This window comes from Salvelinus alpinus, chromosome 2 (assembly GCF_045679555.1).
Source record: "Salvelinus alpinus chromosome 2, SLU_Salpinus.1, whole genome shotgun sequence".
Classification (NCBI taxonomy): Eukaryota; Metazoa; Chordata; class Actinopteri; order Salmoniformes; family Salmonidae; genus Salvelinus; species Salvelinus alpinus.
Window position 1 is genome coordinate 34,194,137 of NC_092087.1, and position 18,403 is coordinate 34,212,539.

The 18,403-nt window shown below is 44.9% G+C and overlaps 4 protein-coding genes across 8 annotated transcripts in view; 2 read left to right on the forward strand and 2 right to left on the reverse strand.

The window, feature by feature from the left end:
• The window catches only part of LOC139559267 (rootletin-like), a 43,227-nt gene extending 42,008 nt beyond the window's left edge, over positions 1-1,219 (forward strand). For all 4 annotated transcript variants that reach the window (XM_071375129.1, XM_071375104.1, XM_071375111.1 and 1 more), the window contains one exon: positions 41-1,219. In XM_071375129.1, coding sequence (XP_071231230.1) covers positions 41-127 — 87 coding nt within the window. In that variant the 3' untranslated portion in view covers positions 128-1,219. The remainder of the gene's footprint in view (positions 1-40) is intronic.
• A 65-nt stretch (positions 1,220-1,284) lies between these two features.
• mfap2 (microfibril associated protein 2) lies at positions 1,285-6,232 on the reverse strand. Of its 2 annotated transcripts, none has more exons than XM_071375229.1 (9): positions 6,105-6,232; positions 4,007-4,086; positions 3,806-3,856; positions 3,268-3,294; positions 2,983-3,078; positions 2,858-2,893; positions 2,654-2,741; positions 2,479-2,552; positions 1,285-2,356 (listed from the first exon to the last, which is right to left on the reverse strand). In XM_071375229.1, exons 2-9 carry the CDS (start codon positions 4,035-4,037, stop codon positions 2,253-2,255), a joined length of 507 nt encoding a protein of 168 aa, XP_071231330.1. In that variant the 5' UTR covers positions 4,038-4,086; positions 6,105-6,232; the 3' UTR covers positions 1,285-2,252. The 2 variants fall into 2 exon arrangements, with proteins under 2 accessions (XP_071231330.1, XP_071231321.1); XM_071375220.1 differs by having other exon boundaries at positions 4,007-4,067; positions 6,105-6,229.
• A 637-nt stretch (positions 6,233-6,869) lies between these two features.
• On the reverse strand, positions 6,870-14,350 carry LOC139559295 (succinate dehydrogenase [ubiquinone] iron-sulfur subunit, mitochondrial). The gene is made up of 8 exons (XM_071375167.1): positions 14,156-14,350; positions 11,407-11,540; positions 8,967-9,052; positions 8,195-8,331; positions 7,954-8,070; positions 7,724-7,825; positions 7,480-7,602; positions 6,870-7,353 (listed from the first exon to the last, which is right to left on the reverse strand). Exons 1-8 carry the CDS (start codon positions 14,225-14,227, stop codon positions 7,273-7,275), a joined length of 852 nt encoding a protein of 283 aa, XP_071231268.1. The 5' UTR covers positions 14,228-14,350; the 3' UTR covers positions 6,870-7,272.
• The window catches only part of atad3 (ATPase family AAA domain containing 3), a 31,888-nt gene continuing 27,284 nt past the window's right edge, over positions 13,800-18,403 (forward strand). Inside the window, exon 1 of the mRNA XM_071375144.1 lies at positions 13,800-13,901. The gene's annotated coding sequence lies outside the window, so the exon portion shown is untranslated. The remainder of the gene's footprint in view (positions 13,902-18,403) is intronic.

Genomic DNA, 18,403 nt, shown 5'->3' on the forward strand with positions numbered 1-18,403 from the left:
TCTGTCCCTGACCTCGTCTGTCTGTTTGTCCGTCCCACAGGTGTCCACTCTGAAGGAGCAGCTGCAGCAGGAGATGAGGCGGAGGCAGCCATCTCTACCCACCTCCCTGATGTCTGGGGGGAACTGAGCAGTTCACCTGTGTCCCTCCATGGGTACTAAAGCCCACTAACAGCGCCATGAACCAATATCCAATCATCTCCTTTTATTTGACACACGCCTCTCCTACTCAGGGAGAAAGTCAGCGACACCACGGGAGGAGACTGTGGATGATAGAAGTGTCATCCAGTACAACAGAGGAGGAATGAGATCCTCAGCTGCCAGTATACAGTTGGCCTGGATTCCCTCCCACACACACACACACCAGCAGAACAGAATACAAAGGGAGAACCGAGTCTGAGTCACTGTTTGAGCACTAGGCAACAAATTGATCGGCCATATGAAGGAACTACTGTACTGTCCATCTTGCTAGTATTTGGTTGAGATTGAACCAACTATTTTGACCAATAGACACTATTATATGTAGAGCACATGATGTGAACTATTTATGTGCTGTATGTATATCAGTTTGTGATATACAAACACACAGGATCTATCATGGTCCACACACACCAAGTCGTGAAGAGGGCACGACAACACGTCTTCCCCTCAGGAGGCTGAAAAAATGTGGCATGGGCCCTCGGATCCTCAAAAAGTCCTACAGCTGAGCAACTGAGAGCATCTAGACTGGCTGCATCACCGCTTGGTATGGCAACTGCTTGGCATCTGACCGCAAGGCGCTACAGAGAGCAGTGTGGATCGCCCAGTAAATCACTGGGGCCGAGCTCCCTGCCACCCAGGACATAGGAAAGCCCCAAAAAATTGTGAAACAATTCAGCGACCCAAGTCATAGACTGTTCTCTCTGCTACCACACGGCAAGCAGTACCGATGCACAAAGTCTGGAACCAACAGGACCCTGAACAGATTCTACCCCCAAGCCATAAGACTGTTAAATAGTTAAGTATTTATGTGCTGTATGTATGTATATCAGTTTGTGAATTTAGATTGATATACTTGTAACTAACTAGGAATAGCACATATCGAGGTACATTTATGATAACTATCAGGATGATGTTTAGGGGATGGAAGCACATGCATCAATCATGTTTGTAAGGGAATTGAAATGAGAGAACAGTTGTGCATCTGTAAGAAATGAATGTTGATAAAGAATCTTTGACTACACTGCTTGTTTGTTTGATCTACATAAAGCACAAACAATCCAACTCATCAGAATAGTCACACCATGGTAAAGTTGTAGTAAAAAAAACATTTATTTTTTTCTCCAGTATAGTGAAAGGGTTTTACAAAGCAGTAGTACAGTAACAATTTGTGAGCCGCACTTCTTGCCACTGATATGTGAACCTATGCACTCACTGCAAGGTCACCAGCCACTGTAGCTCTAGTCACGTTGACCATGTTACACAATAACACTCGAGAAGTCAGGGGTCAGCACCCGTCTCTTCAAGTCTGATTGTCGCTGCTTGCCACCCAGTCAGTGCCAAGGCAGTGGGATGGTTATGGATGATTGAGTTTTGCTAATGCCTCTGTTGTTGAGGTCAGTAAGCAGTAGCTGTCACTCTGGCTTTTCAACACAGGTATAGAGCTGTCCCCTCATTACTATGACTGCTTTTCAACACAGGTATAGAGCTGTCCCCTCATTACTATGACTGCTTTTCAACACAGGTATAGAGCTGTCCCCTCATTACTATGACTGCTTTTCAACACAGGTATAGAGCTGTCCCCTCATTACTATGACTGCTTTTCAACACCGGTATAGTAAACAACAACAAACATCACACAATGATTTCGAATATAGGATCAAATTAGGCAGAAAAAACAAGATAAAAATGTTGCTTTTTTATGTGCCTCTGATTGCTGATTTCCATTCCTTAGCACCAGTGTGGTAGTGATTTTATAGCACCAGTGTGGTAGTGATTTTATAGCACCAGTGACATTATACAGTCATCAATGTTCTGTTGAGTATAAAATAATATATATTTATCCATACACACGTTCTACTGATCCCACTTCTCATTATGTATGTAATTCTGAAAGGGAGGAGAGGCGAGATGAAAAGACAAACATGGGAGTTCTTTGGTACCAAAAAGTATGTGGAATACAGTCAAAGATTAAACAGAAAATGGGATGGGAAGGTGGGATGTGGACCCTAGAGATGTGGCAGTATTTGGGCTGGTGTTCTCTGTGTCCCATGTTCTCAACACCCTCCACAGCTCTTCCCACAGCTGCTCCCCAGTGACCCACACTGGCCACTCACCGCCGCTACACCACAACGAGAGAACTGGTCACGGCACATGTCAGCTACAGAGAGAGAGAAGTGTTACAGCTTTTGTCCTTCACAGAGGTGAATACAAAACTGAACTGGTGTGTGTGTTTCTTTAGTGGGGACAGCTGGTTGTGCATTGTATACAAGAACACCTCACCTCTTAGCAGCTCTTCATGCGCACACACGGTCCTGACACACACTTCCTTGTTGATCACATACACCCTTCGCAAGCTGAGGAGAGAGGAACGGTGTTACAGTGTGATGTTGAACACTTTATAATCCATGTTCAATGCTATCATGATAAGTTAAGGGTTAGGTGTGCAATATCAGACCTGTAGAAGCAGAGGCTATTCAGACACTGTTTGCATGGTTTGTGAACAGAGTAGAGTCTGGTGCAGGGGTACTGCTCCTCTCGACAATCTACACAACAGAAAACATATGAGCTATCCAACACAATCATCTACACACAGCATAATAGTCCAGGTCAGTCATCCATCAACAACTATACACACGGACCCTCCCTCTCTGTTTTTTACCTAGGGGGCCAGGTTCTGTGGGCTCTGTCTCTTGCTCTGAAACAAAACAGAAACTCACATTTTAATGGAATAACCCTGCTAATACGACAGAAGAACAGGACAGCGGATATAGATGTTGAACATACCAGTTGATAATAAATAATGAAAGGTGTGAGGACCAGGACGTTCGGGACCAGGTAACGTTTGGGGAACCTGCTGCTGGACATCCGTGACAGGATTATCTGATGGGGGGGGGTGAAGAGAGAGAGATGGAGAGCAACAAGGGAATTGCTGAATTCTCTCAAGGAAAATGAGGTACTGAGCAGAACTTTCAGTACATCACCAAAGGGCAGAGAAGCTCTACATCAGTCTATCAAAACTAATGATACTACAGGAGTAGAATAGGTAACAAGATCACACAAGTATCTTACCTGGGAAATAATCAGGGCCATAGTCCTCTGTGAAGCAAAATTAACAAAGGTACAGTATGAGATATTCCTTTGTTACATTGACTGATAACATATTGTGATAAATATACAGCAGGCAGACTGACAGACAGGCGAGCAACCCTTTATGTGTAACAGATGAATAACAGATCTTCTTAAGCACAGTGGGGATTTCACATAAAACGTTGCAAGTCAGGCAAGAATATAACATCGACCACCTGCTTTTAAAATTGGGAGGAAATGTACGGTAGATTGTCTTTGTACATGACTTCATATTCAAGATGTTAGCAAATGCTGAGATAGTAAGTGGTCATTGAAGTATTTACAATAGACAAATTACAATACACAGGACATTCAATGTTTCCATCTACCTGGTAAAATGGTACATTTAACATGGTATACTCTCGGGGTGGGTAGACAAAAGACATTGAAATAATGACCACATGTGAAGAGACACAGTACCGAGTCACGGTGTGTTTGTACACGTGGACTGACAGTGTAATAATGACATGTATGAACTCACCCAGGAAAGGAAATGGTTCTTGGTAGAGGGGGGGCTGAGCTAGCAGGAGGACTGTTGAGGCAAAGTTGCCTAAATGTTTAGGCAAATGTGCTGGACAAGTGTTTTCTTGTATAGAATGTTTATTGGGTTAGTATACTGTTGTGTGTACATTAGAGTGTTGTGTATATTATGCAGTGTTCAGTGTGACTGTGCTGGACTCACCTGGCATGGAGAGCAGTAGGAGGACTCTCATGATCGCTGTCTGTGTGGAGGTAGACTGACACTGAGGAGGAAAGAGAAGACTGTATACATTTTCAAAGGGTTACTGATTCCAAGTGATACCGAAACACACATCTGTTACATAGTGTCGCTGTGTCATAGATGTATTTCTGTGTAGTTTTTCAGACTCCCAACTGTGACAGTCTTTTACCCATGGGCCTCGTCACAGTCTTTTATCCATGGCCCTCGTCACAGTCTTTTATCCATGGGCCTCTTGTCTTTTCCCTTCCATCTCTCTCCTATCCTGCATTCTGACCTCACCTCTTCCCTCTCTCTTTTACCCTCCACTCTGCCCTCCCCTGGCCCCAAACAGTCAGGGGAAAAAAAGAAAACTTTGACAGCAAGAATGTGGCACGTCTGTCTTTCTTAACAATCCCTCTGTTTTTCTCCTTTTCTCCATTCCACTACGAAACACTCTAAAGCAGACAGACCAGGGGCTAAATTCCAGGAAAAGAACCACTGAGCCCCTCCACCCCTCCTTCTCTCCCCATCTTCCATATTCCTCTCTCCTAGTCTCTCATTTCCTCTATGTCGCATTCTCTTGTCATTTCCCTAAACCCCTCCCCCTCTCTACTCCTCTCTCTAACAAGCAGAGAGCTGGCCAGGTTGAGTTCGTACAGTATGACCACTGTATGCCACGCCAAAAAGACAGAATGAGAGAGAGTGAGGAAGGGGGAGTTAGTGAAGAGAGAGAGAGGACTGTATTCTCAGAGGATAGCAGTACTCTGCTGCAATAAGACCCCCCTCCAATGCTTATTACAGTTTTCAAGTACATGACAACGGCACGGTAAAGTTCATAAACCATTTATAAACCAACAACTCACATTCAGTTGGGAACAATTGGCACAGAGAACAGTTTTTCTAACTAGACTGCTTATAAGTAACTGTGCAGACCACAATATTAGGCTACTTTCCTTGTGGAATGAACAATTACTTCTCCCCTTCTGTACTGCACACAATCAGACAGTCTAGCTTGTGTGTTTTTTGTGCACTGAGTGTGCTATCATGTGATCATCAGTGTGTGTATGTGTGAGTATCATCACATTTAATGTTTCATACTATGATGTCTGGCTGTAGTGTTTCAGAGTGTACATGTATGTATGAAGGTATATGTCACCAAAGTGTGTGTGTTCAGATATTCCTCTTGTGCATCACAGTGGCTATCGGAAACCATATGTTTTCACAGCACACATCTGGGAGCTATTACACCCTCCTCCTCAACCCCATTTTGCCCCCCCTCCCCCTCCCCAGCCCTAACTGACCCCCTCCCCCAAAGCATGGGGACTTGGGAACAATACAAACATGAAGCGGGAGAGCTCCCTCTTCATGCCTCCTCCTACTAAACACAGTTTGTATTTTCAAGCACTATGTAAAAACATATATATGATTTCTCTCTCCATCTCTTCCCCTGCCTCCAATCTCCTCCCCCTCCCCCCTTAACAACCCCCCATTAGTCCACATTCTTTTTCTCCCTTGTCTTCTCATTTTATTTATGTTGGCCAGCCCCTCTCCATTGTATTGTCATTGCCCCCAGCTATAACCCCACCCCCTGGATTGCAGATTGTCCCATTCTCCACAACAGTGTAAACAGACAACAAATATACAACCTCATGTCAACCTATAGCAATCTCAATAAATGAAAGATGTAACTACCTGTTGAATAATTATGAGGCCCAATCATGTCGTGAATTGTAAAGAAAAGACACAGAATCAGCTTAGTTGACAGGTCACCACTGCTTGCATGCTATTATTGGACTTGTAGACTTTGCATTTTATAGTTTTTTTTTTCTTCCTGTAGGCCTATAACTCGATACTGATGATGGATACAAATATGCATATTTCAAATAACTGCTAAGTGATCAACAACCCACACCACCCTGACACATGGTAAAAGTTAAGAAATGTAGCCCAACTCCTTGGTCTTTGATTAATGGTCAATATTCAAAGTAATCAAAATAAGCGGACATGTTTACAAATACATGTGAATACTGCAATTATTTCATATCTAAATATATTAATTTAAACAACTTGCAGCTCTTACCTCTATTTCAATTTAGCTCCGGCGATCCGCAAGTCTCAAGCGTCCGTCTTTAGCAACTTCTGACCGAACGCCACATTGTAGCGCCCCGCCTTCAAGCCCCCTCTCCCGCCTCTGTCGGTCACATCGCCGACCCCCACCAACCACAGACAGAGACCATGGCACTGACTGCACATAAACCTCCTAACCCTCAAGGATGGATAAATAGGCATGTTTGAAAGCAGTAGACGGTAGACACACATACTTGATCTCAAAGCATATCATTTTTCGTGTATGATTTTGATTGTCCACGTCATTGTTAATGATAGGGGACAATCAATTAGCAGGGCAGTACCGTGTGACACAACTTGTGCCATTTAAAAATAGTAGATACATTCATGGTTCTATTTTACTGATTAATTTGCCATGGTGCATTTATGGCATGCCCAACAATAGGCTTCGGGAGACTCGCCAAATTGCATCCACTGAAGGGGCTTTTTTTGGACATGGTCCTTATTTGTTCTCCCTTTTCACTCAACTCCAGTTAAGTATGTGAAAGACTGACACCTAGAGGATATAGATTGAAATTACGGCACTACCCACTGTAGCACACAAGTTCAGTTCCTTTTTTAGCTGATCCTAAAACCTATCACCATTCAAATGCTGTACAAAGAATCAAGCCACTCAATGAAGGTGCTGAAAGCCGAGAGGTGATAACTATTACTAAAGAAATAAAGTGAAAGAGACATCCGGTCAGAAGCAGGCGTAATAACAAAGGAAACAATGGCAGGCATTAAAGCATTGGATTTATTACAAGCAGACTCCTGATAGATATAGTTATGATGGAAGAGCTGCAGATCATATACATATTTAATATCTGTGAATCCATCACACTCTGAACTCAAACACACCCACACACACGAGACCAAACAATGGGTATATGAACTAAGGAATGCACCATTTAAATCAGTGGGTCAAGTCTCACATACAGTATGCACCCATGCATTCACACAAACACACGCTCGCTACAGTACACACACCAATCCAGCGTGCACCCATTTCCCTTGGAGTCCAGTGTCAGTCAGTAGTGCTAGAGTGTGGAGGTGTTGAAGTTAACAGGTGTGCAGGCCCAGCAGAACCCACTGGTAGGGAATCTTAATTATAGTATAATTTATGGGGGGGGGGGGGGGGTTCAAGCTGCAGCTGATTTCTTCTCCTTGTAAGTGGCCATCATCTTCTTAATCTCTGCAATCGCCTTCCCTGGGTTCAGGCCCTGTAAGAGTAGGAGAGAGGTGATGCACTTGAGTACAATGAGAAAGAAGAAGAGTGTGCTAGTAAGCAGTGAAGTTTACCGTTAGCCCTTGGAAGGGAGTAGTGCTGTCTACTAGACTGAGGTTACCTTGGGGCAGGTCTTAGTGCAGTTCATGATGGTGTGACAGCGGTAGAGGGAGAAAGGATCCTGCAGCTTGGACAGACGCTCCTCTGTGAACTCGTCTCGCGAGTCAATCATCCAACGGTAGGCCTGGAGGGAGGACGGACATGTGAGCTCACAAACAGTCCAAGGTGCATACACACATTCACCCATCAGTGTCCCGTTGATCAAAACATTTCCCTCAGACTAGTCTAAACTCAAATACACAGACCTGCATGAGGACAGCAGGTCCCAAGTACTTGTCTCCATTCCACCAGTAGCTGGGACAGCTGGTGCTGCAGCATGCACACAGGATACATTCATACAGCCCGTCCTGGGAGGGAGAGAAATATAAAGTCATGAGGAAAGGGAGAAGACTACAGAATGCACACAATAGCAGCCCTCAGTTCATACATCTAAATTATGCTCATTGTTAATTGAACAAAGGTAATTTGGGTGTACCAGTTTTTGTCTGTCCTCCACAGTCTGATGGTATTGTTCCTTTCCCTCATTTGTCTCATCTTTCTTCTTCAGGTAGGGCTCGATCGACTTGTACTGAGCATAGAAATTACTCATATCCTGCAACCAAAACAGAACCCAATCACAAAATTCACTCCAATTTTTAACCATTGAAAGCCATAATGGTGGATAAAGGAATCCAGCCAGTTTGTGAAGAGCATGTATGGAATGTCATGATACTCACAGGCACCAGGTCCTTGACCACGTACATGTGTGGCAGAGGGTAGATCTTGGTAGCCTTGCTGGTGTTGGTGTCAATCTTGTTCAGACAGGCCAGTGTGTTGCCTCCATTGATGTTCATTGCACAGGATCCGCAGATACCTGACCCATAGCAAACCCACATGCACACTGTATTACTCACCTTGGACATTATTTGAAGTTGTAGAAGGAACTGACACGTGTTAGGTTTCCTTGGCTAGAGCATATCCATCTGAGGATAGTCAGTCACTAGAACTAAGCTGCCCTGGTATCATCCCTGGACATCCTGTTCTTAGATAATTCCATCCTGGACACACTTTCCAACCTTAGTAGCCTTTGTGTGTGTGAACGGCTCATAGGAGCAGGAGCCCATCTCCTGTTTCTGTAGCATGAGGCAACTTGATGTACAAGTTACACCCTCTGGACAGGACGCTAGTCTATCGCAGGGCCTTACCCCCAATCTATCTCCTTAATGCCGAGTGCCAAGCAGAGACTCAACGAGTCCCATTTTTACAGTCTTTGGTATGACTCGCCCAGGGATCAAACTCCCAACCTCTTCTCCAATCTTTTTCCAACCTTGATGCTACCTAAATCCCCTCACGTAACAAAAATACAGTAAGTCAACCTTTAAGAACACTAATCCCAGCTCTTCTCTCACTCCCCACAGAACATTTAGTGATTCATTACTAGAATCAGTCCAACAATTTAATCTATTCATCAGTGTCCCAAACTAACCCCACTTCCCTTCCCACACTGACCCTCTCTGCAGGACCGACGGAAAGTCAGAGTGCCGTCCATCTCATTCTTGATCTTGATGAGGGCGTCTAATACCATGGGGCCACAGCTGTGGAAAGGAGGGAAGCACAGTCAACTTATTGTTTCCTAAGACACACAGGATCTATCCTGGTCCACACACACAGGATCTATCCTGGTCCACACACACAGGATCTATCATGGTCCACACACACAGGATCTATCATGGTCCACACACACAGGATCTATCATGGTCCAAACACACAGGATCTAGCATGGTCCACACACACAGGATCTAGCATGGTCCACACACACAGGATCTAGCATGGTCCACACACACTGGATCTATCATGGTCCACACACACAGGATCTATCATGGTCCACACACACAGGATCTATCATGGTCCACACACACCAACAGTCGTGAAGAGGGCACGACAACGCCTCTTCCCGTCAGGAGGCTGAAAAAAAAGTGTCATGGGCCCTCGGATCCTCAAAAAGTTCTACAGCTGAGCAACTGAGAGCATCTTGACTGGCTGCATCACCGCTTGGTATGGCAACTGCTTGGCATCTGACCGCAAGGCGCTACAGAGAGCAGTGTGGATCGCCTAGTAAATCACTGGGGCCGAGCTCCCTGCCACCCAGGACCTCAATACCAGGCGGTGTCAGAGGAAGGCCCCAAAAAATATTTGTCAAACAATTCAGCCACCCAAGTCAGACTGTTCTCTCTGCTACCACACGGCAAGCAGTACCGATGCACAAAGTCTGGAACCAACAGGAGCCTGAACAGATTCTACCCCCAAGCCATAAGACTGTAAAATAGTTAAGTATTTATGTGCTGTGTGTATGTATATCGGTTTGTGAATTTAGATTGATATACTTGTAACTAACTAGGAATAGCACATAAATACATACACATATTTTTTACTCATCACATACACTGTGGCTACTGTGTTTTCTATCCTGTTGCCTAGTGATAGGACACACTCGGTACCCCATGTATATAGCCAAGTTATATAGCCAAATATACTCATTGTATATTATTACTTTTCTATTTTCTTTCTCTCCACGTTGGCATGGGTCTGTAAGTAAGCATTTCACTGTTAGTCTACACCAGTTTACAAAGCATGTGACAAATAAAATTAGATTTGACAGCTGTACACTGAAGAAATATGACAACAGGATTGACACATACTATACATATCCATGCTGTGAACTTGTGATATTACACCAAGGTATTTTTGGTACGATGCCTCATTGCCAGAGGTGAGCCAATAGGGCTGGACAGATAGAGAACAGGAGGAGGACTGGGAACCTGTCCAGAGTATCGGGGTTATCCTCCTTAATTCCATATGAAGGGTGCTCATGATTCGCTCTCCAACAGTGTCATCATTTGAGTTAATACTTAATGCCCTGAACAACACTGCAACATGATCTTCTGTTTCTGAGAACTATATCGAGAGATACAGTTGGCCGCCTTAAGACATGTGAAGTCATTCTGTAACTCCCAAGTCACAAACTCCTAAATGAAAGAGGATGAACATCAACAGAACATGCCACTGCCCAGGACCAGTCAAGAACAGCAAGTCTAATCTAGAGGTAGTCTTCCATCAACACCATATACAAGGGGAGCTCGGTACTAAAAAGATATTGCACAGTAGCTAGATTCATTCAATTTGCGACAGATTCTCATGCAAAAAAAATTAAATGCGCATTTTATCATATTTGCATTTCCACACCAGAGGTGTGTCAGACTGACTGTTAGGGATAAAAGGCTGTGCGTGATGAAGTTATGCAAATAAAATTTAAATAAACACTTTTGTGCTTAAGTTTTCATGTACCGAATAAATAAAATAGGAGTTAAATGAGTTTCCATTGTATTTTTTGCTCTACCGATAGAGTTGTCAGACAAACTGTTGCGACAAATGGCACACTTGACCAATCTGGTTTTCGTGCATGCTCTCGAGATAACAGTTCACTGATAAAGTGGGCACTGGACAGGTTAGGTTATATGATGACATGGATAAGAGCAAGATCATTTTTGTTTGTTAATTGGCAGCTTAAGCACCGATCATCATGTCACTAGCATACAAATTAAGACCCACGATTTTATTGGAAAGGAGCATAAAGTTCATCACTGTGCACTTTCACCTCCCTGTAGCCTAAACTGTGCAATTTCTTGGAAAAGTATGCACAATAAATCATTTCCACCTTAATTAATTTTAGACAAAAATATCCCACCATGTCGAATTAACAAATTGTCTGTCGACATTTATTAAAATTCTACCAACACTTCCTGTTTCCATCGTACTTTTATACGGCATGACTTTACTGACATAAAACTGTAGATGGAAACGTGGTTTGTGATAATGTTCAATAAATGACAAAGTCCTTGGTCCAACAACCTAATGGAAGTATGCAGCTGATAAGGCGGGCTGTACTTACGTGTTGAGGTCAATCTCAAAGGTCTGCATGCGGGGCTTGTCCCCCACCGTGTCTGGGTCCCAGCGGTACACCTGGAACTTCTTGATTCTAGGCTGTGGGGCGGTGGCCGCTGCTGTCTGGGCATACCGAACCGCCTAACAGTAAGAGAGGTGAGTGAGGACGACTGCTTCTTCCATGCGTGTCATAACAAAACACATGAATGACGACACAATGTTCCTGGCATGAGGATTGTATAAACAGTGTTGAGTGAATAGTTTAACGTTAGTCCATCAGAGAGTAGGTGTATAGAAGGTATTTGAGGGAGTTGGGTGAAGTTGCCCCACCTAGACAATGATCTAAGGTCAGGATATGGGGAAGGGTAAGCTGATGCTACATCAGAGGAAACGTAATACCCGGTGGAGCAAGGTCAGACATATTTTGTGCCATTCCCATACCGTCCCCCTACAGATCACATAACTACATTACATCAAGTGTTACAGAATCATCTAACCTTACACCACTAACCCAACTCATTCCGCACATAATGTATTTACTTCATTTTAAACATGTGAACAATACCACTATCTCCAATGGACAAAATATGAAGTATTGACAAGAAAGATGAAGCTAGATCAAACAATAGCGCAAAAGTGCCTTTAAAAAGGACTAAGCAAAGTCGGCCATCCTGTTAACATTACCGTGCTATTTTGACAGCCGTCGCGAAAACATCCACAAGTCTTTGCTTACTGTCAGCTTTGACACTAGCCGGTTAAACTCTACAATTTACGATGGAGTTGACCGGTGACTGGTGTGGGAGGACTTGAGCTCAGACGTTTTTTGTGAAAAATGACAGATTTTTGCATCCAAAGAATCGCCAGCAATTGCACGCAATTACACAGCTTTGCACACTTGGCATTCTCTCAACCAACTTCACCTGGAATTCTTTTCCAACAGTCTTGAAGGAGTTTCCACATATGCTCAGAACTTGTTGGCTGCTCTTCCTTCACTCTGCAGTACAACTCATCCCAAACCATCTCAATTGGGTTGAGGTCAGTGGATTGTGGAGGCCATTGTCCTGTTGAAAAACAAATGATAGTGGGACTAAGCGCAAACCAGAGGGGATGGTGTGTCGCTGCAGAATGCTGTGGTAGCCTTCCTGGTTAAGGGTGCCATGAGCTCAAAATAAATCACTGACAGTGTCACTAGCAAAGCACCCCCACACCACCTCCATGCTTCAGTGGGAACCACACATGTGGACATCATCCGTTCACCTACTCTGCGTCTCACAAAGACACGGCAGTTGGAACCAAAAACCACAAATTTGGAATCAGACCAAAGGACAGATTTCCACCTGTCTAATGTCCATTGCTCGTGTTTCTTGGCCCAAGCAAGTCTCTTCTTCTTACTGTTGTCCTTTAGTAATGGTTTGTTTGCAGCAATTCGACCATGAAGGCCTGACTCACGCAGTCTCCTCTGAACGGTTGATGTTGAGATGTGTCTATTACTTCAACTCTGAAGCATTTATTTGGGCTGCAATTTCTGAAGCTGGTAACTCTAATGAACGTATCCTCTGCAGCAGAGGTAACTCTGGGTCTTCCTTTCCTGTGGCAGTCCTCATGAGCCAGTTTCATCATAGCGCTTGATGTTTTTGCGACTGTACTTGAAGAAACTTTCAAAGTTCTTTAAATTTTCCATATTGACTGACCTTCATGTCTTAAAGTAATGATGGAATGTTGTTTCTCTTTGCTTATTTGAGCTGTTCTTGCCATAATATGGACTTCTGTTTACCACCCCTTGTCACAATCCAACTGATTGGCTCAAACGCATTAAGGAAAGAAATTCCACAAATTAACTTTTAACAAGGCACACCTGTTAATTGAAATGCATTCCAGGTGACTACCTCATGAAGCTGGTTGAGAGAATGCCAAGAGTGTGCAAAGCTGTAATCAAGGCAAAGGGTGGCTACTTTAAAGAATCTCACATATAAAATACATTTTGATTTGTCTCTTTTTTGGTTACTACATGATTCCATGTGTGTCATTTCGGAGTTTTGACCTCTTCACTATTATTCTACAATGTAGAAATAATAAAGAAAAACCCTGGAACGAGTAGGTGTGTCAACGTTTGACTGGTACCGTATCTATACTGGTACCGTATCTATGCTGCATACCATTTTGTGCTATGATGCTGTAGGTGTGATCAATTCTTGATTAACTAAATCTAAACTATTCGGTTTCACAAAAATATCGCTTCCAGTCAGAGGCATACTCAGTAGGAACAACACGTACGATTCAATGTGTCCTTCGCTATCAAATAAGCGTTTAAAACACGTTATCACAGGTCTCCCATTTTCCGGGTGTAGAAGTGGGAGATGTTGTAGTTTACTCTCGCGTGACTACGTGGTCTAAAATGGACTACAATGACAGCCCACCCACCACGGGCGGTAAATGGGAGACTGGATAAAAAAGCGTGTTTAAAACGCTTATTTGATAGCCAAGGACACATTCCACACAATCGTAAGTTTTGTTCCTGGAAATACTGAATATGCCTATGTTGACTGGAAACGTTATTTTGGTTAAACCGAATAGTTTAGATTTGGTTGATCAAGTACGCCAGGCTACGGAGGCTTCCGCAACGAGCGGTCTGTAAACAATAGTTCATTGAGGGACAAAGCAAGCAGCTAAATAACTAGCTGACAAACCCATGTCGTTCGAAACGATCAACAATGCACATTCAGTTTAGGTAATCGTTCAAATGGACACAGCCTTACCACCATTCCGGCGGAAGAACGGAATGCCACGGCGCTACAGCGACCCAAGGACGAGAGACAAACGACCGACATCTTGAGCAATCTGACGTTTCTCTGACCTCTCGCTGTATATGCTATACCAGAATGCACTGCGGTATTTCCTTTACGCCTCGATCAAACCGACAGCGTCTTGCATTTTGGTACACCAGAAGGCCATGTGGAGCTAATAGAAGGGAATTAGGTTGGGTAAATTGACACCGAGGTAAAGACAGTTTCAGGTTGGATTTTCGACGATATTCATGCTTTCAAACCACTTGAGCTACAGACTCAAAATAAGTGCCATGATGTTGGAAAGTTGCGCACAACATTACACAGGTCTTATTTTCACGATTTGGACAATAATAAACGTGGAAATGTATCAAGATGGCGCCAAAGAACATGGCTGACGTTTTACATTCTCCCAACCAATTGTGCTATTTTGTTAGTTTTTTTGCTTTTTGTGTAACTTGTTTTTAAACTTATTGTGTACATAATGTTGCTGCTACAATAACTTCTGGGCATCAGAACTGCGATTACTCACCGCGGAGAAGGATATCCTGCTTTCACTGGAACGGGCCCATATCCACGTATTTTGCGTGACGAAAGATGCAGGAAAAGGGGCCGCAGATCTGGCAGCCTTCTGAGAATCTTGGATAATCTAAGATTAAGATTATCCTACCAACAGGACATCAAAAACTAACATCTTATGTTTCATCGAGACGTGGCTGAACGACGATACGGACAATATAGAGCTAGCGGGATTTTCCATGCACCGGCAGAACAGAGATGCTGCCTCTGGTAAAACGAGGGGTGGGGGTGTGTGTCTGTCTATTTGTCAATAACAGCTGGTGTGCGAAGTCTAATATTAAAGAAGTCTCGAGGTATTGCTCACCTGAGGTAGAGTACCTTATGATAAGCTGTAGACCACACTATCTACCAAGATATCATCCCAACCAGAAGCCATGGATTACAGGCAACATCCACATCGAGCTAAAGGCTGTCGCTTTCAAGGAGCTGGAGACTAATCCAGACGCTTATAAGAAATCCCGCTATGCCCTCAGACAAACCATCAAACAATCAAAGCGTCAATACAGGATTAAGATTGAATCCTACTACATGGCTCTGACGCTCGTCGGATGTGGCAGGGCTTGAAACTAGTACGGACTACAAAGGGAAACCCAGACGCGAGCTGCCCAGTGACGTGAGCCTACCAGACGAGCTAAATGCCTTTTATGCTCGCTTCAAGGCAAGCAGAACTGAAGCATGCACAACAGCACCAGTTGTTCTGGATGACTGTGTGATAACACTCTCGGGAGCCAACGTGAACAAAACCGTTAAACAGGTCAACATTCACAAAGCCGCTGGGCCAGACAGATTACCAGGACGTGTACTCAAAGCATGTGCGGACAAACTGTCAAGTGTCTTCACTGACATTTTTAACCTCTCCCTGACCGAGTCTGTAATACCTACATGTTTCAAGCAGACCACCATAGTCTCTGTCCCCAAGGAAGTGAAGGTAACCTACCTAAATGATTACCGCCCCGTGGCACTCACGTCGGTAGCCATGAAGTGCTTTGAAAGGCTAGTCATGGCATCAACAGCATCCTCCCGGACACCCTAGACCCACTCCAATTTGCATACCGCCCCAACAGATCCATAGAGGACGCAATCTCAATCGCACTCCACACTGCCCTTTCTCACCTGGACAAAAGGAACACCTATGTGAGAATGCTGTTCATTGACTACAGCTCAGCGTCCAACACCATAGTTCCGACGAAGCTCATCACTAAGCTAAGGACTCTGGGACTAAACACCTCCCTCTGCAGCTGGATCCTGGACTTCCTGACGGGCTGCCCCCCAGGTGGTACGAGTAGGCAACAACACGTTTGCCACGCTGATCCTTAAAAGTGTGGCCCCTCAGGGGTGTGTACTTAGTCCCCTCCTGTATTCCCTGTTCACCCACTACTGCGTGGCCAATCACGACTCCAACATCATCATTAAGTTTGCTGACGACACAACAGTGGTAGGCCTGATCACCGACAACGATGAGACGGCCTATAGGGAGGAGGTCAGAGAACTGGCAGTGTGGTGCCAGGACAACAACCTCCCCCAATGTGAGCAAGACAAAGGAGCTGATCGTGGACTACAGGAAAAGGCGGGCCGAACAGCCCCCCATTAACATCCATGGGGCTCTGTGGAGCGGGTCGAGAGTTTCAAGTTCCTTGTGTCCACTTCAACAAACTATCATGGTCCAAACATACCAAGACAGTCGTGAAGAGGGCATGACAAAACCTTTTCCCCCTCAGGAGACTGAAAAGATTTGGCATGTGTCCCCAGATCCTCAAAAGGTTCTACAGCTGCACCATCGAGAGCATCTTCACCGGTTGCATCACAGCCTGGTGTGGCAACTGCTCGGCATCTGACCGTAAGGCGCTACAGAGGGTAGTGCGAACGGCCCAGTACATCACTGGGGCCAAGCTCCCTGCCATCCAGAACCTATACAATAGGCAGTGTCAGAGGAAAGCCCATAAAATTGTCAGAGACTCCAGTCACCAAAGTTTTTTTTCTTTCTCTGCTACCGCACGGCAAGCAGTACCGGAGCGTCAAGTCTATGACCAAAAGGCTCCTCAACAGCTTCTACCCCCAAGCCATAAGAATGCTGAACAATTAATAAAATCGCCACCGGACAATTTACATTGACCACCCCCCTTTTGTACACTGCTGCTACTCACTGTTTATTATCTATGCAAGGTCACTTCATCCCCACCTACATGTACAAATTACCTCAACTAACCTGTACCCCCGCACACTGACTCGGTACTGGTTCCCCCTGTATATAGCCTCGTTATTCTTATTGTGGTACTTTTTATTATAACTTTTTTTTGTCTGCTTGGTAAATATTTTATAATAACTCTTCTTGAACTGCACTGTTGGTTAAGGGCTTGTAAGTAAGTAAGCATTTCACGGTAAAGTCTACACTTGTTGTATTTGGCGCATGTGACGAAGTTTTTGATTTGAAATGTGAGCAGCATTTTGTATTCCTAGTTGAATTAGTTAGGGAGCGTAAACAAAGTACAAACTTGTTTTGCATTCAAATTTCAATAGCTCCTTGGTCATGTGACCTACTGACAAACAGAATGTACACTCAGTGGGCCTTCACATTGCACACCCTTTAGTTAGTCCATTATAATCTCACGCGATTTTACATTAATTTTCAATGTTTCTCATTTCAATAGCTCCTTGGTAATGTGACCTATTGACCTCAAACTACTTTCAAAATGTACACGGACTTGCGGATACGGGCGCCGCAAGGCTTCCAGTGCGGTAACGCGACCGATCCCTGAGAAGCTAGCGGGAGCCCCGGGGAGAGTTCTCTTTTCTTTGTGAAGGGCAGGGCGCCCTGGAATGGGTTCGCCCTGAGAGAGGGGCACAAGCCCTGGAAAGCGATGCGGTTTTCGTGGCGTCCGGTGAGCTCTCCCTGGCCCTTGAAAATCCGGGGGAGAGGGTGTAAATCTCACGCCGAGCTGTACCCATATCCACAGCAGGTCTTCAAGGTGAACAGCCTCTGGCGTGTTATAACAATGTAGGTAAGGGAAGTTGGCAAAAAAGATCCGTAACTTCGGGATAAGGATTGACTCTAAGGGCTGGGGTGCGAAGCGGGGCTGGGCTGGGGGAGCAGTCGCTCCGTCGCCCTCCTCTCGCCACCATTGGAAGTTCGTTGTGCGGCCCATCTCGCGGTCTCGCAAGGGGCTGCGTGCGAGGGTTTGTCGGGGTGGTGTCCATCGGCGGGCCGAAGGCGAACCGGTGGGGAGTCGGGTCCGGTGGTTGGCGGCGGAAAACCTGGACGCACACCGGACCCTTCTCGCGGATCTCCCCAGCTACAGCGCTCGCCGGCCCCACACATTGTAGGTGGGGAGGTCTCCTCTACGCTCACTAAACATGAGGCAGAGACTTAACCTATTGGCCCCGCAGTGATAGGGCATTGCATGGATCTGGCTCATGCCCTACGAAGTGGGAAGAGGTATCTCCAGCTTGTCTGGGGAGGGAGGCCTACGTCTGATGTGGGTAGTACCATCCACGCCCATTGATTTGCTGCGTAACCATAAAATGGACGGAAGATGTCTAGGTTCCTACTGGGCACGGATCACTGAATGTCAACTTGATGAAATTCAAAGGAGCGTACCCACTTATCGCCATCGCATTCAAATCCCCCGTGGGGTAACTGTGACC

Bases quoted from the DNA above. Each gene is read 5' to 3' on its own strand.
- mfap2 (XM_071375229.1), bottom strand. From the start codon at position 4,037: ATGAGAGTCCTCCTACTGCTCTCCATGCCAG. The intron at 2,894-2,982 runs GTATGTTCAACA...GTTTTGTTTCAG, and splicing joins TCATTATTTATTATCAACTG to AGCAAGAGACAGAGCCCACA. The intron at 2,357-2,478 runs GTGAGGTGTTCT...CTCTCTCTGTAG, and splicing joins GCATGAAGAGCTGCTAAGAG to CTGACATGTGCCGTGACCAG.
- LOC139559295 (XM_071375167.1), bottom strand. From the start codon at position 14,227: ATGTCGGTCGTTTGTCTCTCGTCCTTGGGTCGCTGTAGCGCCGTGGCA. The intron at 8,332-8,966 runs GTCAGTGTGGGA...GCTATGGGTCAG, and splicing joins CCGTCGGTCCTGCAGAGAGG to GTATCTGCGGATCCTGTGCA. The intron at 8,071-8,194 runs GTGAGTATCATG...TTTTGGTTGCAG, and splicing joins TGGTCAAGGACCTGGTGCCT to GATATGAGTAATTTCTATGC.